This window comes from Pleurodeles waltl, chromosome 3_1 (genome assembly GCF_031143425.1).
Source record: "Pleurodeles waltl isolate 20211129_DDA chromosome 3_1, aPleWal1.hap1.20221129, whole genome shotgun sequence".
In the NCBI taxonomy this organism is placed as follows: Eukaryota; Metazoa; Chordata; class Amphibia; order Caudata; family Salamandridae; genus Pleurodeles; species Pleurodeles waltl.
The window spans coordinates 15,349,026-15,368,649 of NC_090440.1; the positions used below are offsets into that span (position 1 = coordinate 15,349,026).

The following is a 19,624-nucleotide window of genomic DNA, read 5'->3' on the forward strand; positions in this document are numbered from 1 at the left end:
AGCCATCTGTGTGTTAGGAAAGAGGGAGACCATTCCTGTTCATCTGTCAGTAAGAGCCAGACCATGCCTGTCCATTCCTGTCCATCTCTTTGTTAAGAAAGAGGCGGACCATACCTGTCCATCTTTTTGTATAGAAAGAGGGAGCCCATGCCTGTCTTGTTTGTTAAGAAAGAGCAAAAAATGGGTGTCCATGCCTGTCCATCTGTAAATAAGAGGCAGGCCATGCCTGTCCATCTGTTTAAGAAAGGAGAAGACCATGGCTGTTCACCTCTTTATCAAGAAACAGGCAGACCATGGCTGTCCATCTGTTTGTTGAGAAAAACGCAAAGTAAGGCTGTCCATCTGTTTGTTGAGAAAAATGCAGAGTATGGCTGTCCATCTGTTTGTTAAGAAAGAGGCAGACCATGCCTGCCCATCTGTTTGTTAAGAAAGAGGCAGAACACGCCTGTCCCATCTGTTTGCTAAGAAGAGGCAGACCATGCCTGTCCATCTCTCTGTTAAGAAAGAAGCAGACAGTGCCTGCCCACGACTGTCCATCTGTGTTAAGAAAGAGGCATACCATACCTGTCCATCTCTTTGTTAAGAAAGAGACAGACCATGCCTGTCCATATCCCAGCAGACACAAGATGATATGGTAGGCAGTTAATGGATGCTGCTGAGAAGCCGAGGCTCGTATCTTTCTATACTGTTTCTCATCCTGCCATGCAGCTGTTCTATTATGGCCACTAAATCAGTCAGTACTATGTCTTATCTGAAAGCCTGGTTGTCCCTTCCGTAAGAGAGATAGGGTTCAGTAAAGTGTTGTGACACAGAGCTCCATAATGTGCCCTTGAGTGTTCACCCAGGGCCCCATAGGGTACACTTGAGTGTTGTCATGCTCTGTCCCTTATGATACATTTTAGGGTTGTGCAGCAGAGCCCCATAGGATTGACTCTGTTTCTTGCGGCTGCGCCCCCTCGGATAGGCTGGTGTTTTTCTAGTAGGTACAACCAGGCTGTAAAGGGCACATTCCAGTGGTGTGACGCAGGCACAATAGAGTACATTTGAGTGTTGTGACGTTGAAAAAATCCATAGGGTCCATTTGGTCCATACATTTGCAGTCCATAGGGATGTTGTGACACACATGCCTGTTGGGTACGGTCAGGTATTGCGAAGCAGAGCTCAAGAGGGTACAGTTGGGAGTCATGAGGTAAAGCCCTATTGGGTACATTCAAGGGATGTCGCGCAAAACCATAAAGGGTATTGGCCCATATGTATGAAATTCCGAAATTGCGATTCCCAAATACCAAATCCGTAGATTGCTACTTGGGAATCGCAAAACGGAATGTATGTAACCTTTTTTCGAACAGATTTGCGTTCGCTATTAGGAAATCACAAAAGTGCGATTTCCTAATAGAAAGTTCCTTGTGACATTGTGATCCAATGTACTATTGATAAAATGCAACAGAAACAATTGCTTGTGCCCCTGTTGTGCATATAGAGGCCCGTGTCCTTGAGCTACGGGTCCCATGTACTTTTGACATGCTAAGGATATGAGTTGCTTGTTACTCAGTTATCTATGTGGCGGGTCCTTGTGTCTTTCTGATCCTATAATACAATGGCTATGACTTGATTGTGTCTTGGGTATCCGTGTGGCAGGCCCTTGTGATGTCACAGTGCTGCGGTTGTGAGTTGCATGTGTCGCAGGTATCCGTGTGGCTGGCCCTTGTGATGTCACAGTGCTGCGGTTGTGAGTTGTACGTGTCTCAGTTATCTGTGTGGCAGACCCTTGTGATGTCACAGTGCTGAGGTTGTGAGTTGCACGCGTCTCAGTTATTCGTGTGGCAGACCCTTGTGGTGTCACAGTGCTGAGGTTGTGAGTTGCACGCGTCTCAGTTATTCGTGTGGCAGACCCTTGTGATGTCACAGTGCTGAGGTTGTGAGTTGCATGCGTCTCAGTTATCCGTGTGGCAGACCCTTGTGATGTCCGGTGCTGCGGTTGTGAGTTGCACGTGTCTGTTATCCGTGTGGCAGACCCTTGTGATGTCACAGTGCTGCGGTTGTGAGTTGCATGTGTCTCAGTTATTTGTGTGGCGGGCTGTTGTGATGTCACAGTGCTGCGGCTGTGAGTTGCATGCGTCTCAGTTATACATGTGGCAGACCCTTGTGATGTCACAGTGCTGTGGCTGTGAGTTGCATGCGTCTCAGTTATCCGTGTGGCAGACCCTTGTAATGTCCGGTGCTGCGGTTGTGAGTTGCACGTGTCTCAGTTATCCGTGTGGCAGACTCTTGTGATGTCACAGTGCTGTGGCTGTGAGTTGCATGCGTCTCAGTTATTCGTGTGGCAGACCCTTGTGATGTCACAGTGCTGTGGCTGTGAGTTGCATGCGTCTCAGTTACCCGTGTGGCAGACCCTTGTGATGTCACAGTGCTGCGGCTGTAAGTTGCTTGAGTCTCTAGGCTGCGCCTCGTCTCTTCCATGCTGACCCCACCCCCTCGTTCCGTCATTGGGTGGATGAGGTGAAGTTAAGGGCTCCTCCTTCTTTCCTGCAGTGTGTGCTCAGGTAGGAAAGGTGGAACATTTGTTGGAAGCAGCTTCCATCCGAGGAGCAGAGGAGGCTGAACTAGAATACTGAAGCAAGACCTCTGATCAGGATGTGCAGAGATGGGTCCATGCATAGTTCATGGGCCTGCCCTAACAAGCTTCAGAAGTGCTTCCCCTCGGATGGGGTGGGCATCCTCAGCTTCCCCATTCCCTCTGCCACTAATTGCTAACTCTCTGCTCTTTAATGGAGCCTCTGTGGGCTCTGCTCAGCCTTTACCTATGGGAGCAGGAGGGATACTTCTCAGCAGGTACTCCGCCCTGGCCAGATCCCCCCTTAGAATGTAACCTTGGGGGCTGCTCTCTGCGGGCTCTGCTCAGCCTTTACCTATGGGAGCAGGAGGGATACTTCTCAGCAGGTACTCCGCCCTGGCCAGATACCCCCTTAGAATGGAACCTTGGGGGCTGCTCTCTGCGGGCTCTGCTCAGCCTTTACCTATGGGAGCAGGAGGGATACTTCTCAGCAGGTACTCCGCCCTGGCCAGATACCCCCTTAGAATGGAACCTTGGGGGCTGCTCTCTGCGGGCTCTGCTCAGCCTTTACCTATGGGAGCAGGAGGGATACTTCTCAGCAGGTACTCCGCCCTGGCCAGATCCCCCCTTATAATGGAACTACAACAGATAGGGTGTTACTGCCGAACCGTGGGAGCCACTGGCGCTTGCACTGATCCCAACGAGGCCCTAAACACTTGAGGTGGAGCACAATACCTGCTGTGCTCATGAGCAGAAACATGTCTGTTACTACAACTTGCAGAGCAGCCTCCCCCACAAGACAGATAAAGTTAGTGACATCTGACATTCCATTCCGCCCCTTAGTGTTTAGACAGAGGGTGACCTTATTTGATGCATTTTGGGTGCCTTTATTTTTTTTAAAAGTTTGCACCTGGTTAACATCAGATCCAATTCAATGGTAATTGCATTTCCTAAATACCCTTTTTGCAACCATTTGCAATTAGGAAATGCTATGTACGTGCAGTACCGAATTGCAATTTGGAAAGCTCTATTTGCGATTTCCTATTTTGCAAATCATGAAATGCCCTTTCTACTGGGTAGAAATCATATTTTACGACGCTGCATATGCTTCATACATACCGAAAAGCAGTTTTGCATTTCTTAACGGCCCGAAATACTGATTCGGACCGTTAAGAAATGCAAAATTGGTTAGTACATAAGGGCCTTAGTCCAGTATTGTTACTCACACCCCTCGGGTATTCTTGGGTTGTGTGACACAGAACACCATAGGATACATCCCGGTGCTGTGACGCAGAGCCCTATAAGGTAACCTAGAGTATTGTGACGCAGGATCCTTTTAGACTCCAATGTACTATTGTGATTGTACGTGTGGTGGGGGTTGCACGGCTGTGGCGCACCCTAGGTGGCTGCGTGAGGGAATCTGTTACTCTGCACTCTGTGTATGTCTTTGCTGTACCTGAAGTACCTCTTTACACTTCCCGTTGTAGGCTTTGGTCTTGCCATCTGAAGGAAGCAGCATGGCCAGCGACCCTCTCACAGACCTGCAGGATGACCTGGGCTTGGACAATACCAACCAGTCCCTGGACCAGCTCAAACTGACGTCATTGGACGACGATAAGAACTGGCCTCTGGACGATACTCCTGAATATCCCAAGCCAGGTAGGTGATATGGACCTTCGGGGGGGCTCCAGCGACATGCTGTGAGAGTGCATGAGATACAATGATCCCTCTGAGTTTTAATTTGCAGGCACCGAGGTCCAGGTGGTTTGGATGTTGCTGCAGCTTGTAGTATTGTGAGGCCAGGGCCTGAAAAGTCAGTCTTTTGTAAGACTAGTGGAAGAAGGGGGTGCAGGCCCCCATCTCTTACCCTCATAGGGACTTTGGAAGTAGTGTACACCCTCTCATCTGCAGGCACTGGTACTGTCCTCTTCAGACCCTGCAGGGCGGAACAACTGCTTCTACTCTGCATTGGGCACCAGGCAGTCATAACAGCTGATCTCCTTCATCCTGTGGAGGTGGCTTCACCCTTCCCTGCTGCAGCAAATCCTTATGTGGTGACACAGCAGGCCAGGTACACACCACCTCGAAGACATGGAAGAGACTGCTGATCTCTGCAGATGGGGCTCTTGCAGTGTACGTCACGTCCCACCCTCTTGATGTTGAGGATGCACTGCTATGGTACAATGGTCTGGTACACTCCGCGTCGCTGGGGCTATGAAATGGACCACACTCTGCATCTGCTCTCGGGGACTCCATTTGCTGGTAGAAGCCAAAGTCCTAACCCTGGGTGGGCTGTGGTAGTGTGCTCCTCTCGACTGCTGGGATGGAGGTACAATATAGGTCCAGCCCCTGAGTGGCTTCGGACCGTTTCCCATGGTTTGCCCTGTCTATGCTGCAAGTAAACCTTTAGTACCCGCCGGGTAGCACTTGGTCACTTTAATCATTGAAGCTGAGGATTTATGTTCTATTTATCTTTTTATTCTCCCTTTCAAAACATTCCCAGGCGTGTTGCAAGTCAGTTAATAAACAATTAGCCGTTAAGAGTATTCTTTTTCATAGTCTCTGTGCTAGTTTTAGGTTAAGCGTCAGCCAAGACCTTACTTTTTCAATAAAAAGTATTTGTACTGTGCCTTCTGTGTGTGGTTTGACTGCTGGCATTGCTTCAGTTCATGCACTGTGTGCCTTCTTGCAAAAAACATCCTCAAGCAGAGTAAGCATTGGCAAAGTGAAAAGCTCAGCAGCCAACACCATATCTCTTGGCTTTCCCAGTGCTTGTTTCCCAACATTGGCATCTGCGCAGAGATGGACTGCAGGAACCCACGACACCCGCTTCTGCCATGGGAGGGCCTTCCTCCATCTCTCTCGCTTCCCTGTCAGTTTGGCAGATGTACCCTTCGTGTGACCGCTGCTCTGAAGTCAGCGTCTCCTCTTGCACCCCATCCCAAATGTTGTGCATTGCACAGTATTTCCCTGACCTAGCACCCCTCTTTTGTTATGCAGCACAGCCTGCTGTTCGTTTTGCCTCGTGCACTAGAGCATTGTCCTGCATGTTGTAAAGTGTGCTTTGGGTGCTCTGCCAACCCTTGTGCTGTGTGTGGCATTCCTTCCTGTGCTGTACTGCGTGCTCCAAGCCTTCTGAAGTCTCCCCAGCTGTGGTGTGTATGTCCCTCAGGGGCAGCTCCATCTTCTGTTGCATGTGTTGCCTTCTCATGAGCTGTGCAGCTTTTTCTTGTATGTGGCGAGGTGGCCCTTCTGTGCCATGCAGCTTGTGTAACCTTTCTTTGACGTGTGTTCAAAGTCCCCACTTCTGCAGCTTCCATCCCTGCGTTGTGCAGTGTTACCGCTAGTGCTGTGCAGCAGCTCCATATGTGCTGTACAGTGTCCCCTCCCTCACGTGAGCAGCATCCCTGACCTCTCCTGTGTTCTGTGTCCTTTCCTTCTTAGATCTTGAATATCATCCCCTGGCATAGTGTGCCGCCTCCTGTGCTGTACACTGTGCCCCAGTGAAGCATGCTTTCCTGTGATGTTCAGCCTCCTTCTCTGGTGGCTCCACACCTCTAGCATAGTGCAGTGCCCCACTCCTCTAGGCTCTCAGCAGTGTATTTACACATGTTGTTGGTGTTCTCTGCAGCTATCGGAGAAGCCAAAGACTCACCTGAGCCCAACACCCACCTGCGCTGGGACGATCCCTACTATGACATCGCTCGACACCAGATTGTGGAGGTGGCAGGTAAGACTGATTTCTTGCACTCCGCACGTAATGCCAGTGTTTCTTTTGGTAAAATGCCTGGCCTGAGGCTGCTCGTATGCTCTCATAGAATGTCTTTGTGTGCCCTCATCAGATCTCTTGTCTAGCTGTGAAGCCTGTGTGTGTGCTCTCATCAGATCTCTTGTGTAGCTGTGAAGCCTGTGTGTGTGCCCTCATCAGATCTCTTGTCTAGCTGTGAAGTCTGTGTGTGTGTCCTGACCTGTTTCACAAAGAACAGCTGCACGTGTCCTTGTCCTCTTATCGATCCACATTGAGCAAGGCCACTGTCCTGTATCTGTGAGATCTTCTCTGACGTGAGATCGTAGATCAGTTAGATTAGTCAGTGGCAGTATCCGGGGCGTCGGAGTCCAGAGACAAGAGCCCAGATGTCTTTAGGCCTGGAGGTTGAAGCCGAAAGAGGTGTAAAGTTCACTAGTAGTATTGCAGTATGTCATGTCCTCCAGCCAGTCGTTGGTTGTGGGTGTTTTACTGTTGCCCAGAGGAGGGCTGTGAGCCATTTAGCTAATAACTAAGCCATGGCAATGAATCGTCTGAGTCCAGAGATCAAGGGTTTGTCATATTCTAGGAATGCCATGAGTGGATCAGTAGTGTGCTCCAACATATATCATTCCAATAAGCGCGAATAACAGTACAGTTGGCACTGTCTGCCGCACATGGAGGGCCACAATGTGAGCATGAGGGGTCAAATCGCGCTAGGGCCTTGGGAGTGGTATATGCCCGATGGAGGTACTTGTAATGAAGTACGTTGTGCCCACTGTTAGTGGATACTAGTTAACTTTGTGTGCAGCAGTTCTACCTAGTTTTGTTTGGGATGGAGTAGCCCCGGTCACGCTCCCAAGCCGCCGGGATGTGAGCGCATGCGTTGGTTTTAGTGTGAAGCAGGAGGGGTAGAGACTGGGTACCAGCCTGATGCTATCAGCAGGCAATACCACTAAAGTTAAGGGGGGACATTCAGCCTGTTCCTCCGGGTAAGCAGGTTGTTTGTCGCGTAAGGTCTCAAATGCGGTGTGTTCGTCCACTTTACGATTTGTGAAAAGGCCACTTATAGCGTGTAGCTGGTGGGCTGAAAGTGCGCGCAGTGCCAGTGTTTCCTGGACATTGGTAGCCAAAGATGGTTTATAAGGGGACTATCCAGTGAGTATAGAAGGAGGATGCCTAGATACCTTCGGAGTTTGGACGATGCGCAGCACGTTGTGGAGAGAGTGTGTATCTCAGGGGGTTCACTTGGGACTCCGTGGGGCAGGATTGAAGATCCAGGGAGCTGACCCGCTTGCACCTGCCCTGGTTTTAGGAAGGGAAGTCAGTGGTAGGAGAAATGGCTCTGCACAGCCAGATAATGCAACTGGAAATCCAGTACACCAAAGCCACTTTTATCTTATGGGAGGGTTAGTGCCTCCTGTTTGATTTTGGGACAGTAGCAGCCCATATAGGATGGGTCCAAAGGCTGTGCAAGGTGGTGAAGAAAGAGTTGGTCAGTGCAATCGGGATGTTCAGAAACGTGTAGCGAAAGCATGGAAGCGCTACCATGTTAATAATGGCTATCCGCCTTGAAGTAGACCGTGGCAGCGAATCCATCTGTCAGTCTGAGTGGTGAGTTTGTCAACTGTGGGGCCATAGTTGTGGCGAATTACCTCTTCCCTCTGCTTACGAAGAATGATTCTGAGGTACATAGGGGGATCAATACACCAGCAAAGAGGTTATTCTAATGCACATGGAACAGAGGCCTCCGTGAGAGAAAAGAGCTCAGATTTACTCTGATTTATGGAGAGACCAGAAAGAGTACCATATCGTATTATTTCTCAGATGATGGGGAGCAGTGTCTGTGTGTTTGGGGGGGTCCCGTACAAATAGAAGGATGTCATTGATGTAGACGGAAGCCAGGAGGGGTCCCTGGCGGAACCAAAGTCCTCTGTGCAAATGGTGTTCTTGCAGATGCCGGATCAGGGGATCTAGGTCTATGATAAAGAGGAAGGGGGAAAAGAGGCATCCTTGACGGTGCCTCTTGAAACAGGGAATGCATCAGTTAGTTGATCATTTGCTATTAACCGCGCCATTGAGCGAGAGTAAAGGAGCATGATGAAGTCGTAAAAGCTTTGATGCATTCCCAGTTAAGTTAGAGTCACCTTCAGAAATGGCCACTCCAGAGAATCAAAGGCTTTTTCAGTGTCAAGGAGGGCAACCGCAGATGGGAATGTCTGGGAAATTTGTTTCAGGACTGCAAATATAGTATATAAATTCATGGCAGTAGAGCGATGTGGCTCAAAGCCCATCTGGAGGGGGGAAATTTGTCCAGGAGGAGAGCCAAGCGAGTCACAGTTACTTTGGCCAGGATTTTATTGTCGTAGTTGAGGAGTGACAAGGGTCTATACAAGGTGTGGAGATGGGCTGGCTTACCAGGCTTAAGTCGGAGGATGATGGCTACTTTGCATAATGTGGGTGGAGGAATAGCGTCATCCGGGGTCTCAGCATAAACCTCTGAGACGTGTGGAACTAAAACACGTATAAAGGCTTTATAGAAGTTGCTTGTAGGGCCGTCCAGGCCAGGGGCCTTGGAACCGCCCAAGGCTTCTGTCGCCTGTTTGATTTTCTCCTGTGTGATGGGGGACGCCAGGAATTGTCATTGCCCTTCTGTTAGCCATATGATCACTATTCCTGACAGGTAAGTGTATATTGCCTCACTAGTACCAGACAACCAGGTGGTATATAATTTTTGGTAGTACGGTAGGAATGTCTGAACTATACTGGCGCTGTGAGTGAGGATTGTGCCCTCCTCAGTAAGGAGTCTGGTAATATAGGTGCTCTGGTAGCTGGGGCATGGTAGCTGCAATGGGATGTGGCCTGGTCGCTCACCCTCACCGTAGCGACGGGCACGAGCACATTCGTGATATGGGACTGTCAGTGTTAGTCGAACAGGGGCATGAGCGGATAGAGTGCGGAGCAGATGGGCCACGTTTGCTTGCCAAAAGAGGGCACTCCGAGGTTTGAACCAATAATCTGTATGGGTCGAGGTGTCGCGTGGGGCCGAATAGAAAGTGTATCCCCTAACATAGGGGTAGTGGGTGTCAGACAGTTGTTAAATGTCAATAATGTCCTGAACCGCACGTAGAGAGCGGGGCTTGGTCGTGGCGGAAGGGCCGCTGGAGCCAGCGGGCAGATGGTAAGCTAAATTAAAATTGCCTCCCACCAGGATTAGATCTGTGGGTAGGTGTCCTGTCAGGGCCGAGAGAGTGGGGTAAAACGCAGGGGAGTTGGTACTAGTTACGTAGATATTTAGGAGAAGCACCACTCTACCGGCTATGGTGCCGGAGACCAGTAGATGCCTACCATCAGTATCAGCAATGTGGTCCTGATATAAAAACGGAAGAGACTTGTGGATTAGGATGCATAACCCTTGTGAGTAAGAGCTATATTATGAAACAAATGGGCTCATGCCCCAAGTGGATGCAAATCTGCAATCTTCCCGGGGAAGAGTGAGTTTCCTGAAGGAATGACAATTTCATATTGTATCTTAAGATAAGGAATTAGCTGCTTCCTCTATCTAGGGTTGTTTAACTTCGGATGTTCCAGGATGTACATGCCAAACAGCGCTCACGGTATGTCTACAGTGGTAGAGTGTGTGGGGCGTTATGGGGTACTGCTATGACAATGTCAACTGTGCAGTGTTGACATGCACTGTAGTAGCAATGCAACAGAAAATAAAAACAGAAACAATACAACAATAACTCTACCCCTCTCCCACACCAGTAATATCGAAAACTGGTGCATCCCCATCAAACAAAGACGGAACAAAACAATCATTCATCTAGGTGTACACTTCGAGGGTAGTGACAACGCTATGGGGGGTGGGTATCCGCTTTAAATTATCAGAAAAAACACATTAATGGAAGCGGATTGCAAAAATCTATGAACATATAGGTGGATAGATGGAGTTTCCTAGTAGGGTGAAGAGCTCAATTCAGGTGAGTTCCCAAGCAATGGTGGTCAAGATGTTGACATTGTTCACCTCAGCCTGGTGGGTCATGTAGACAAGCAGAGCGTGATTGGTCTGGAGTAGCGTGCCGCGAGGAGCCGCTGCTCTCAGGTTGTCATCTGCAGAATCAGACCAGCTCTACAAGACCTTTGAAGATGTGATGTCCAACGTTGGCTTCAACTCGAAGCTGCACTGGTACAGCATATTATATCTGAGGCCATGCTTTCGAAGAGTGTTTTTACCGTCAGTAAATTTGCGTCTGACTTCCTGTACAGCAAGGGTAAATTCAGGAAACAGGGACAATGTGGAACCTTGGTAGTGGAGTGGGCCAGTTCTCCCGGGCCAAGCAGAGTGCTGTGTCCCTAAAATCGAGGATGCGTGCTATTATTGGGCGTTGTGGGGCTCCAGCGGGAGGGCGTGAGCCCAATGACTTATGTGCCTGCTCCACCTCCAAAGTGTCAGTGAAGTCGGGCGACTGGCGTGTTCACGGAGTAGTTTCTCCACCAAAATGTCTGGGTGACTCAGTGATTTCGGCTACACCCATGATGCAAAGGTTATTTCGTCTGGATTCTGCCTTAAGGTCTTCTTTTTTCACAATTGCGACTTTAAGCAGGCGTTCCACTTTACTGGACATTTCGCTGTACCGGAGGCATCATCTTCTTTGTCAGAGCTTCTAGTGCTTGGCACCATCTAGACGAGTATTGTGGTGATGCAGGCGTTCTCCCATACGACCCAGACGGCTGCTGAGGGAGTCCCAGCGAGTGTCAGTGGCCTGAAACACAGCATGCAATGCCGCCATTATTGTGGGTGTGCCGTCAGAGGATATAGTGGCCGAGTCAGTATGAGAAGGGTCCTCCGTATAAGATAAGGAATGTTGATGGTGTAGGCTTCTCTGCAGTCAAATGCCAACTTCTTTTGTTTGGGATCGCCACGCCCCATTGTGCGTAGTTGTAAGGGTGTTGAAGGGTTGTAATATGGGCACTGGGTGATGTGCGAGACTCAAGTGGTGAGACATCTATACCTCAGATGGCTCGTGGAGGATGCTGCAGACCAAAGTAGGGGACATGCAGTGAAAACAAGAGACCAAGCTAATCAAAGTAACCAGCATAGTCCTAGATATTGCCTCCCTAGTGATGCTCAGGTGGGCCACGGAGAACCCATCAGCACCCTCTGCAGTAGTGAAGGAGAGAAGGCATCCCTGGCACCCGCGCTATCAATTTGCAAATGCGGGTCTAAGGGAGCAGTTATGTATGGCTCAGCGAGATCCGTCGAGGGTGCAGAATGGGTAGTGTGGGTGCCGGGCCGGAGCGGCAGGCTGATGCACCGGAGAGGTATCTCAGTGCATAACCACTAGATATTGTAGGCGCACAGCGTGCAGTCCTCATTAACCACGCTCTCAGGTGAGGCGGCGGCTGAGTTCAGAAGACCGGCCACATAGGTAGAGGGGATCAGAGGGAGTCCACGCTGGAGCACTCCTGGGCCCACAAGACCTAACAGTAGAGGCCGCTCTGGAGAGCACCGCAGTGATGAGAGCTGAGACAACAAGCTAGGGTTATAAATAGGTAGCCAGGTGTGGGCACTCACTGGGAGTTGTTTCTGCCAGCCAGGGCTGTGCGAGCCCCATCTTCCATGCAGGCCAGCCCAGGCGCATGGAAGGGCCTGAGAAAGCCTCGGGCCTCCGAGGAACTGCCAGATTGGACGAGGCCAGACCGCCGCGTGTGTCCTGCAGGGATCCGCTGATGATGCCGGGATGGCAGCCCGAAGCCGCCAGATCTCTGTGCCTGGCCATGGCCCTGCCCTCAGGCCACCGCGGGGCCTCCGAAGGCTTCGTCAGGCTGCCAGCAGAATACATCCGTCGAGGGGTCCCCCCAGGTCCTAAACTTTATCTCCCCGTTGAGTGTGGGGCGTCCAGTGTGCAGCAACGGTTGTGAAGTGGTGGAGAGATGACGGGCGGTAGCGGACCCCAGAGCTTCAATGCTGTGCGGCCTGCTTGGTTCCACCCCCCCCCCCGTACCTTGAGCTATTTAACTGATACATGATTTGTTGTCTGGCCTAGTTGACTAGTCAGCTGTTTCAAGGCTGCATATCCAATTGATCTTACATCAAGAGGGACAAAGATCAAGAAAAGAAAACCCACAAAACAACATAGGTACAATTATGAATGTACTGTGTAATGTTGTCATTGTGACTCTCTAGTAGCCATTGTGATTCTTGGTGTACTCACAACGCACTGCAGGTATATTTATTGTATCAAGAAGAGGTCTAGACTAGAGTGCGCCCAGTGGCTTTAAGCACTTTCATTTTAAAAATCTTGAAGACATGAAAATATATGCAGGAAATAGTGGGATTAGCATCCTCCTACGTGGGACTTACATGGGCAGTAAATTCAGCCTCTTGTGCGCTAATCTGTTCACGGGCCCTCTTGAAAGACACTGGGCGTAGGGTGGTGAGGGGTCTGGATTCCAGGACATAAGCTTCTGAGGGAGGTACACCAATATATATGAATCCGGCAAGCCAGCAAGCGCTACAACATCACTCAGTTCTCCTGAATCAAAAGAAGTATACATATTGCAGCTACCTGACGTGAGATAAAGACCATCTTTCTTCTCATTGACATTTACTTCAAACCTTATGTTCTTTTTCTTTTTTGTTGTTGTTGTTGTAAAATGAATCTGGTATGCTGTCTCGATACAGCTCAGCTGCCAAACACTTGTCATCTGATTAGATCCCGATAAACAAGAATACAGCTGATGGAATTATGTCTACAAATTACTGTTCAATCAAATTTAATGAATTCCAAATAATAAAGATATATTTTAAAAAAATCAGCCAGGCCTATGTCGTAAATCAGTGAACACAGGGCTTTCGTTTCCCCAGACACAGTGCAAGTGACTGGCCAAAGTGAGGGCAGAGGGTGAGACCTGTATCTGCCACGAGCACTCGCTGTCCTTGTGTTAAAGCACTTTAAAGCCCCACACATGTGATCAGAGTCAGACCGACTGCTCACTCCCTCTCATAAGATGCGACTCCGGAGTCAAAAGCATGGACCTCTTTCTGCATTTAATAGGAGCCTTTTACTATTTTTTTCACTCTCAGTTTCATTATTTATTGTAAATTTTACCATGTTTATTATAAAACAATGTGTGACTGGTGCAGTTGTCTGGAATTCCAGTAATTGTCGGCATGTTTGTAGTTTATTACGTCACAGTATGGCCAAAGCTTTGATGAGACAACAGATTTTGCATTATTGTTTCCATCATTAGGCAACAGGGGGCTATGGTTAGGGGCCACATACGTTTTATTAATATGTTGCTTGTTCCTATTATTGTTTTAACTTTACCATTCACAAAATATTCTATCATATTCACCAGTTAAAATTTCTGTCGATCCTATTTTTAACTTTATAAAGTATTTGATTGTCTCCATTTCTCCTTTTAACTTTTAAAATGGGCTGCGTAATTCATAAATCTGTAACCGCAACAAATATGCAAGTAAAAGTTTTCATATTCTAGCTAATGTAAAGAAGAAGAACCCAGCCTTTCATACTACTACTGTAATGCATCTAGAGATTCCCCGTGCTCCTCTTTCATCACTTCCTGTTTCGTTGATTGAACGCTGTTCATGAAATGGATGGCAGTCTAAGATAGAAAATGTAATAGGAACGGCCAACATAATGTGCAGTACACAGTACAAAACCTTGTGCAGCTGAGACAAGATTCCGTCTTCTGGAACGTGGAATAACTAGGGCATGAGGCCTGGAAGGCTCATCCGCCTCTTCGTTAACCCAGATTCTAGCCTAGTACTACCCCAGACCAGTGTTCAGCCCACATCTCAACCTAGCATGGATCATGGGGGCATTACCTTTTCTTCCTGTGCCTTTGGGGGGGTCTGAGATGCCTAGACACAGGCTGAGTGCTGGTACTGAAAGGTACATAAACAACCTAACACTTGTATACCCTGATTTCTATGTCTGTCCGTGTGTACTAAAAATGGGGCAGATTGCTAAGGTTATGTGTCAACCTCTGGCGATTAGGACTATATAAGTGGTGCGCAGTGTATTTATTTGTTGTTTCTTTAGGTGCACTAAATATTTCCTGCACATTTCATTCCTTGGAGATAGTTTCAAAACCCAACATTTTTCAAAAAGGCTTTCCCAAGGGCTCCTGTTATTTCATTGCGGACAAAGAATTCCTTCACAATCGATCCCATTAGACTGGGCCTTTGGCACGGATTTTCTACGCACATGACTGTGAGATCTCTCAAAGACACCAATGAAAACCTGACTTCTGAATGAAGAACCCTGGATGACCACACAAAAAAACTATTGGCAAAGCCAGTACGTCTCGCCTACATGAGAGCTATTTTGTTTTTCAATGTCTTTTAGCCATGTCGCACAACAGATTGGCTGCTTTGCTGAAAGTGAGGGGGAAAAAAGGAGCGATGACATGGCTAGCGCTAACAGTGACAGAGCTCTTTTTTCTGATGGGAGGGGGCAAGCAACAATATGAGAAGGGGTGGGAGATGTGAGTCACTCAACAACAACGCAGGAGGGATGAGGCAAGCCAAAACAAAACTTGAGGGACGTAGGGCGAAAATAGCAACAATATAGGAAATATAGGGGAGGGACGGGGAAGGCAAAATCACGACTGGAGGGAGCGGGAAGGACGGGACAAGCAACAATATGGGAAGGGGCAGGAGGGACAGGGTAAGTGACAATAACATGGGAAGCAGTAATGTGAGAAGTGAGCAGGTGGACATGGCGAGCAACAAGAATGCAAGGAGGGATGGAGCAAGAAAGCTACAACACGGGAGTGGTGTGGGAGGTACGGGGCCAGCAAGCAACACGTAAGAGGGGTGCGGGAGTTATTGGACAAGCAAACCACAACTTGGGGGGGGCATGGGGAAGGTGTGGTAAAGCAACAGTGCAGAGTGCAGTGGCATAAAATACAGCGGTTTACGGTGGAGCGTCGTAGTGCAGTGGCATAGATTAAAGTATTGCATAGTTGACTGCAGTGCTGCAAAGTGCAATGGTGTAGAGTTGTGCAGAGTAGAGTGGTAAAGGTTGGTGAAGAGTAGGGTGACATTGAGTGGTGCAGAGTAGAGTATAGTGCTGTGGAGTGCAGTGGCGGAGAGCGGAGTGATGCAGAGTAGAGTGGCAACGAGTGCATTGGCAAAGAATGTAGTGTAGAGTGGCGTAGAATGCAGTGTTGCAGAGTAGCGTGTCATAGAGTGCAGTAATGTAGAGTGGCGTAGAGTTCAGTGTTGCAGAGTAGCATGTCAGAGTGCAGTGTTGCAGAGTAGCGCATCAGAGTGCAGTAATGTAGAGTGGCGTAGAGTTCAGTGTTGCAGAGTAGCATGTCAGAGTGCAGTGTTGCAGAGTAGCGCATCAGAGTGCAGTAATGTAGAGTGGCGTAGAGTTCAGTGTTGCAGAGTAGCATGTCAGAGTGCAGTGTTGCAGAGTAGCGCATCAGAGTGCAGTAATGTAGAGTGGCGTAGAGTTCAGTGTTGCAGAGTAGCATGTCAGAGTGCAGTGTTGCAGAGTAGCGTGTCATAGAGTGCAGTAATGTAGAGTGGCGTAGAGTTCAGTGTTGCAGAGTAGCATGTCAGAGTGCAGTGTTGCAGAGTAGCGCATCAGAGTGCAGTAATGTAGAGTGGCGTAGAGTTCAGTGTTGCAGAGTAGCATGTCAGAGTGCAGTGTTGCAGAGTAGCGTGTCATAGAGTGCAGTAATGTAGAGTGGCGTAGAGTTCAGTGTTGCAGAGTAGCATGTCAGAGTGCAGTGTTGCAGAGTAGCGCATCAGAGTGCAGTAATGTAGAGTGGCGTAGAGTTCAGTGTTGCAGAGTAGCATGTCAGAGTGCAGTGTTGCAGAGTAGCGTGTCATAGAGTGCAGTAATGTAGAGTGGCGTAGAGTTCAGTGTTGCAGAGTAGCATGTCAGAGTGCAGTGTTGCAGAGTAGCGCATCAGAGTGCAGTAATGTAGAGTGGCGTAGAGTTCAGTGTTGCAGAGTAGCATGTCAGAGTGCAGTGTTGCAGAGTAGCGGATCAGAGTGCAGTAATGTAGAGTGGCGTAGAGTTCAGTGTTGCAGAGTAGCATGTCAGAGTGCAGTGTTGCAGAGTAGCGCATCAGAGTGCAGTAATGTAGAGTGGCGTAGAGTTCAGTGTTGCAGAGTAGCATGTCAGAGTGCAGTGTTGCAGAGTAGCGCATCAGAGTGCAGTAATGTAGAGTGGCGTAGAGTTCAGTGTTGCAGAGTAGCATGTCAGAGTGCAGTGTTGCAGAGTAGCGTGTCATAGAGTGCAGTAATGTAGAGTGGCGTAGAGTTCAGTGTTGCAGAGTAGCATGTCAGAGTGCAGTGTTGCAGAGTAGCGCATCAGAGTGCAGTAATGTAGAGTGGCGTAGAGTTCAGTGTTGCAGAGTAGCATGTCAGAGTGCAGTGTTGCAGAGTAGCGTGTCATAGAGTGCAGTAATGTAGAGTGGCGTAGAGTTCAGTGTTGCAGAGTAGCATGTCAGAGTGCAGTGTTGCAGAGTAGCGCATCAGAGTGCAGTAATGTAGAGTGGCGTAGAGTTCAGTGTTGCAGAGTAGCATGTCAGAGTGCAGTGTTGCAGAGTAGCGGATCAGAGTGCAGTAATGTAGAGTGGCGTAGAGTTCAGTGTTGCAGAGTAGCATGTCAGAGTGCAGTGTTGCAGAGTAGCGCATCAGAGTGCAGTAATGTAGAGTGGCGTAGAGTTCAGTGTTGCAGAGTAGCATGTCAGAGTGCAGTGTTGCAGAGTAGCGCATCAGAGTGCAGTAATGTAGAGTGGCGTAGAGTTCAGTGTTGCAGAGTAGCATGTCAGAGTGCAGTGTTGCAGAGTAGCGCATCAGAGTGCAGTAATGTAGAGTGGCGTAGAGTTCAGTGTTGCAGAGTAGCATGTCAGAGTGCAGTGTTGCAGAGTAGCGTGTCATAGAGTGCAGTAATGTAGAGTGGCGTAGAGTTCAGTGTTGCAGAGTAGCATGTCAGAGTGCAGTGTTGCAGAGTAGCGCATCAGAGTGCAGTAATGTAGAGTGGCGTAGAGTTCAGTGTTGCAGAGTAGCATGTCAGAGTGCAGTGTTGCAGAGTAGCGCATCAGAGTGCAGTAATGTAGAGTGGCGTAGAGTTCAGTGTTGCAGAGTAGCATGTCGGAGTGCAGTGTTGCAGAGTAGCGTGTCATAGAGTGCAGTAATGTAGAGTGGCGTAGAGTTCAGTGTTGCAGAGTAGCATGTCAGAGTGCAGTGTTGCAGAGTAGCGCATCAGAGTGCAGTAATGTAGAGTGGCGTAGAGTTCAGTGTTGCAGAGTAGCATGTCAGAGTGCAGTGTTGCAGAGTAGCGCATCAGAGTGCAGTAATGTAGAGTGGCGTAGAGTTCAGTGTTGCAGAGTAGCATGTCAGAGTGCAGTAATGTAGAGTGCAGTGTTGCAGAGTAGTGTGTCAGTGCAGTAATGTAGAGTGGCGTAAAGTGCAGTGTTGCAGAGTAGCGTGTCATAGAGTGCAGTAATGTAGAGTGGCGTAGAGTGCAGAGTAGCGTGTCATAGAGTGCAGTAATGTAGAGTGGCATAGAGTGCATTGGCATAGAACACAGTACAGTAGAGGCGAGTGCAGTGGCATAGGGTGGCGTAGAGTGCACTGGCATAGAGTAAAGTGATCTAGAGTAGAGGCTTAGAGTGAAGTAGCATAGAGTGCAGTGTAGGAATGGAGTAGTGCAGACTGGAGTAGAGTACAGTGGCGTAGAGTGCAGTGGCATGGTGTAAAGTGGAGAGGTGCAGAGTAGAGTGCAGTGGCGGGGAGTGGTGCAGAGTGGATTAGAATGGATGCATGGTGTGGTAGCACACTTCCATTACTGGCAACACATCTTCCATTGAAATCACAATTAGTACATACAGTTTCACTGATAAAAGTATACAGTGCACCAACGATAATATGTGGAAGTGTCATCACCTAGTTTATTGATTTGTTTTGATCGTTTTAAAATATTTGTTACCACCACACTTCAGAATTACCAAAAAAGTGCTTCATTTGGACTTTTTGTAATTCTGAAATAGCGGCACAGTTAATTTATAGATATTTAAATTTTGTTGTGTGCTAGAAAAACATAACACATCATACAGCCTTCCTCAAGCACTCTCTGGAGCAAGTGTAAGGAAATGCCTCCTTGGCATGGTTACCCCCTGACTTTTTGCCTTTGCTGATGCTATATTTTGAATTGAAAGTGTGCTGAAGCCTGCTAACCAGGCCCCAGCACCAGTGTTCCTTCCCTAACCTGTACTTTTGTTTTCACAATTGGCACACCCTGGCATTCAGGTAAGTCCCTTGTAACTGGTACCCCTGGTACCAAGGGCCCTGATACCAGGGACGGTCTCTAAGGGCTGCAGCATAGCTTATGCCACCCTGGGGACCCCTCACTCAGCACAGACACACTGCTTGCCAGCTTGTGTGTGCTGGTGAGGATGAAACGAGTAAGTCGACATGGCACTCCCCTCAGGGTGCCATGCCAACCTCACACTGCCTATGCAGTATAGATAAGTCACCCCTCTAGCAGGCCTTACAGCCCTAGGGCAGGGTGCACTATACCATAGGTGAGGGCACCAGTGCATGAGCACTGTGCCCCTACAGTGTCTAAGCCAAACCTTAGACATTGTAAGTGCAGGGTAGCCATAAGAGTATATGGTCTGGGAGTCTGTCAAACACGAACTCCACAGCACCATAATGGCTACACTGAAAACTGGGAAGTTTGGTATCAAACTTCTCAGCACAAAAAATGCACACTGATGCCAGTGTACATTTTATTGTAAAATACACCCCAGGGGGCACCTTAGAGGTGCCCCCTGAAACCTTAACCAACTACCTGTGTAGGCTGACTGGTTTAAGCAGCCTGCCACACTCGAGACATGTTGCTGGCCACATGGGAGAGTGCCTTTGTCACTCTGTGGCTAGTAACAAAGCCTGCACTGGGTGGAGATCACCTCCCCCTTGCAGGAGCTATAACACCTGGCGGTGAGCCTCAAAGGCTCACCCCCTTTGTTCCAGCACCACAGGGCATTCCAGCTAGTGCCACGGCCACGGCCCCACTTTTGGCGGCAAGGCCGGAGGAGATAATGAGAAAAACAAGGAGGAGTCACTGACCAGTCAGGACAGCCCCTAAGGCAACCTGAACTGAAGTGACTCTGACTTTTAGGAATCCTCCATCTTGCAGATGGAGGATCCTCCCAATAGGGATAGGAATGTGACCCCCTCCCCTTGGGAGGAGGCACAAAGAGGGTGTAGCCACCCTCAGGGCTAGTAGCCATTGGCAACCTAAGAAGAAGAGGACTGCTGAGCTGAA

General features: G+C 48.9%; 1 protein-coding gene across 2 annotated transcripts in view; it reads left to right on the forward strand.

Annotated features, from left to right (window-relative positions):
* Nucleotides 1-19,624, forward strand: part of ARHGAP1 (Rho GTPase activating protein 1) — a 159,048-nt gene that overhangs the window by 24,504 nt on the left and 114,920 nt on the right. For both annotated transcript variants that reach the window (XM_069221697.1, XM_069221698.1), the window contains exons 2-3: nucleotides 4,042-4,213; nucleotides 6,186-6,284. In XM_069221697.1, coding sequence (XP_069077798.1) covers nucleotides 4,072-4,213; nucleotides 6,186-6,284 — 241 coding nt within the window. In that variant the 5' untranslated portion in view covers nucleotides 4,042-4,071. The remainder of the gene's footprint in view (nucleotides 1-4,041; nucleotides 4,214-6,185; nucleotides 6,285-19,624) is intronic.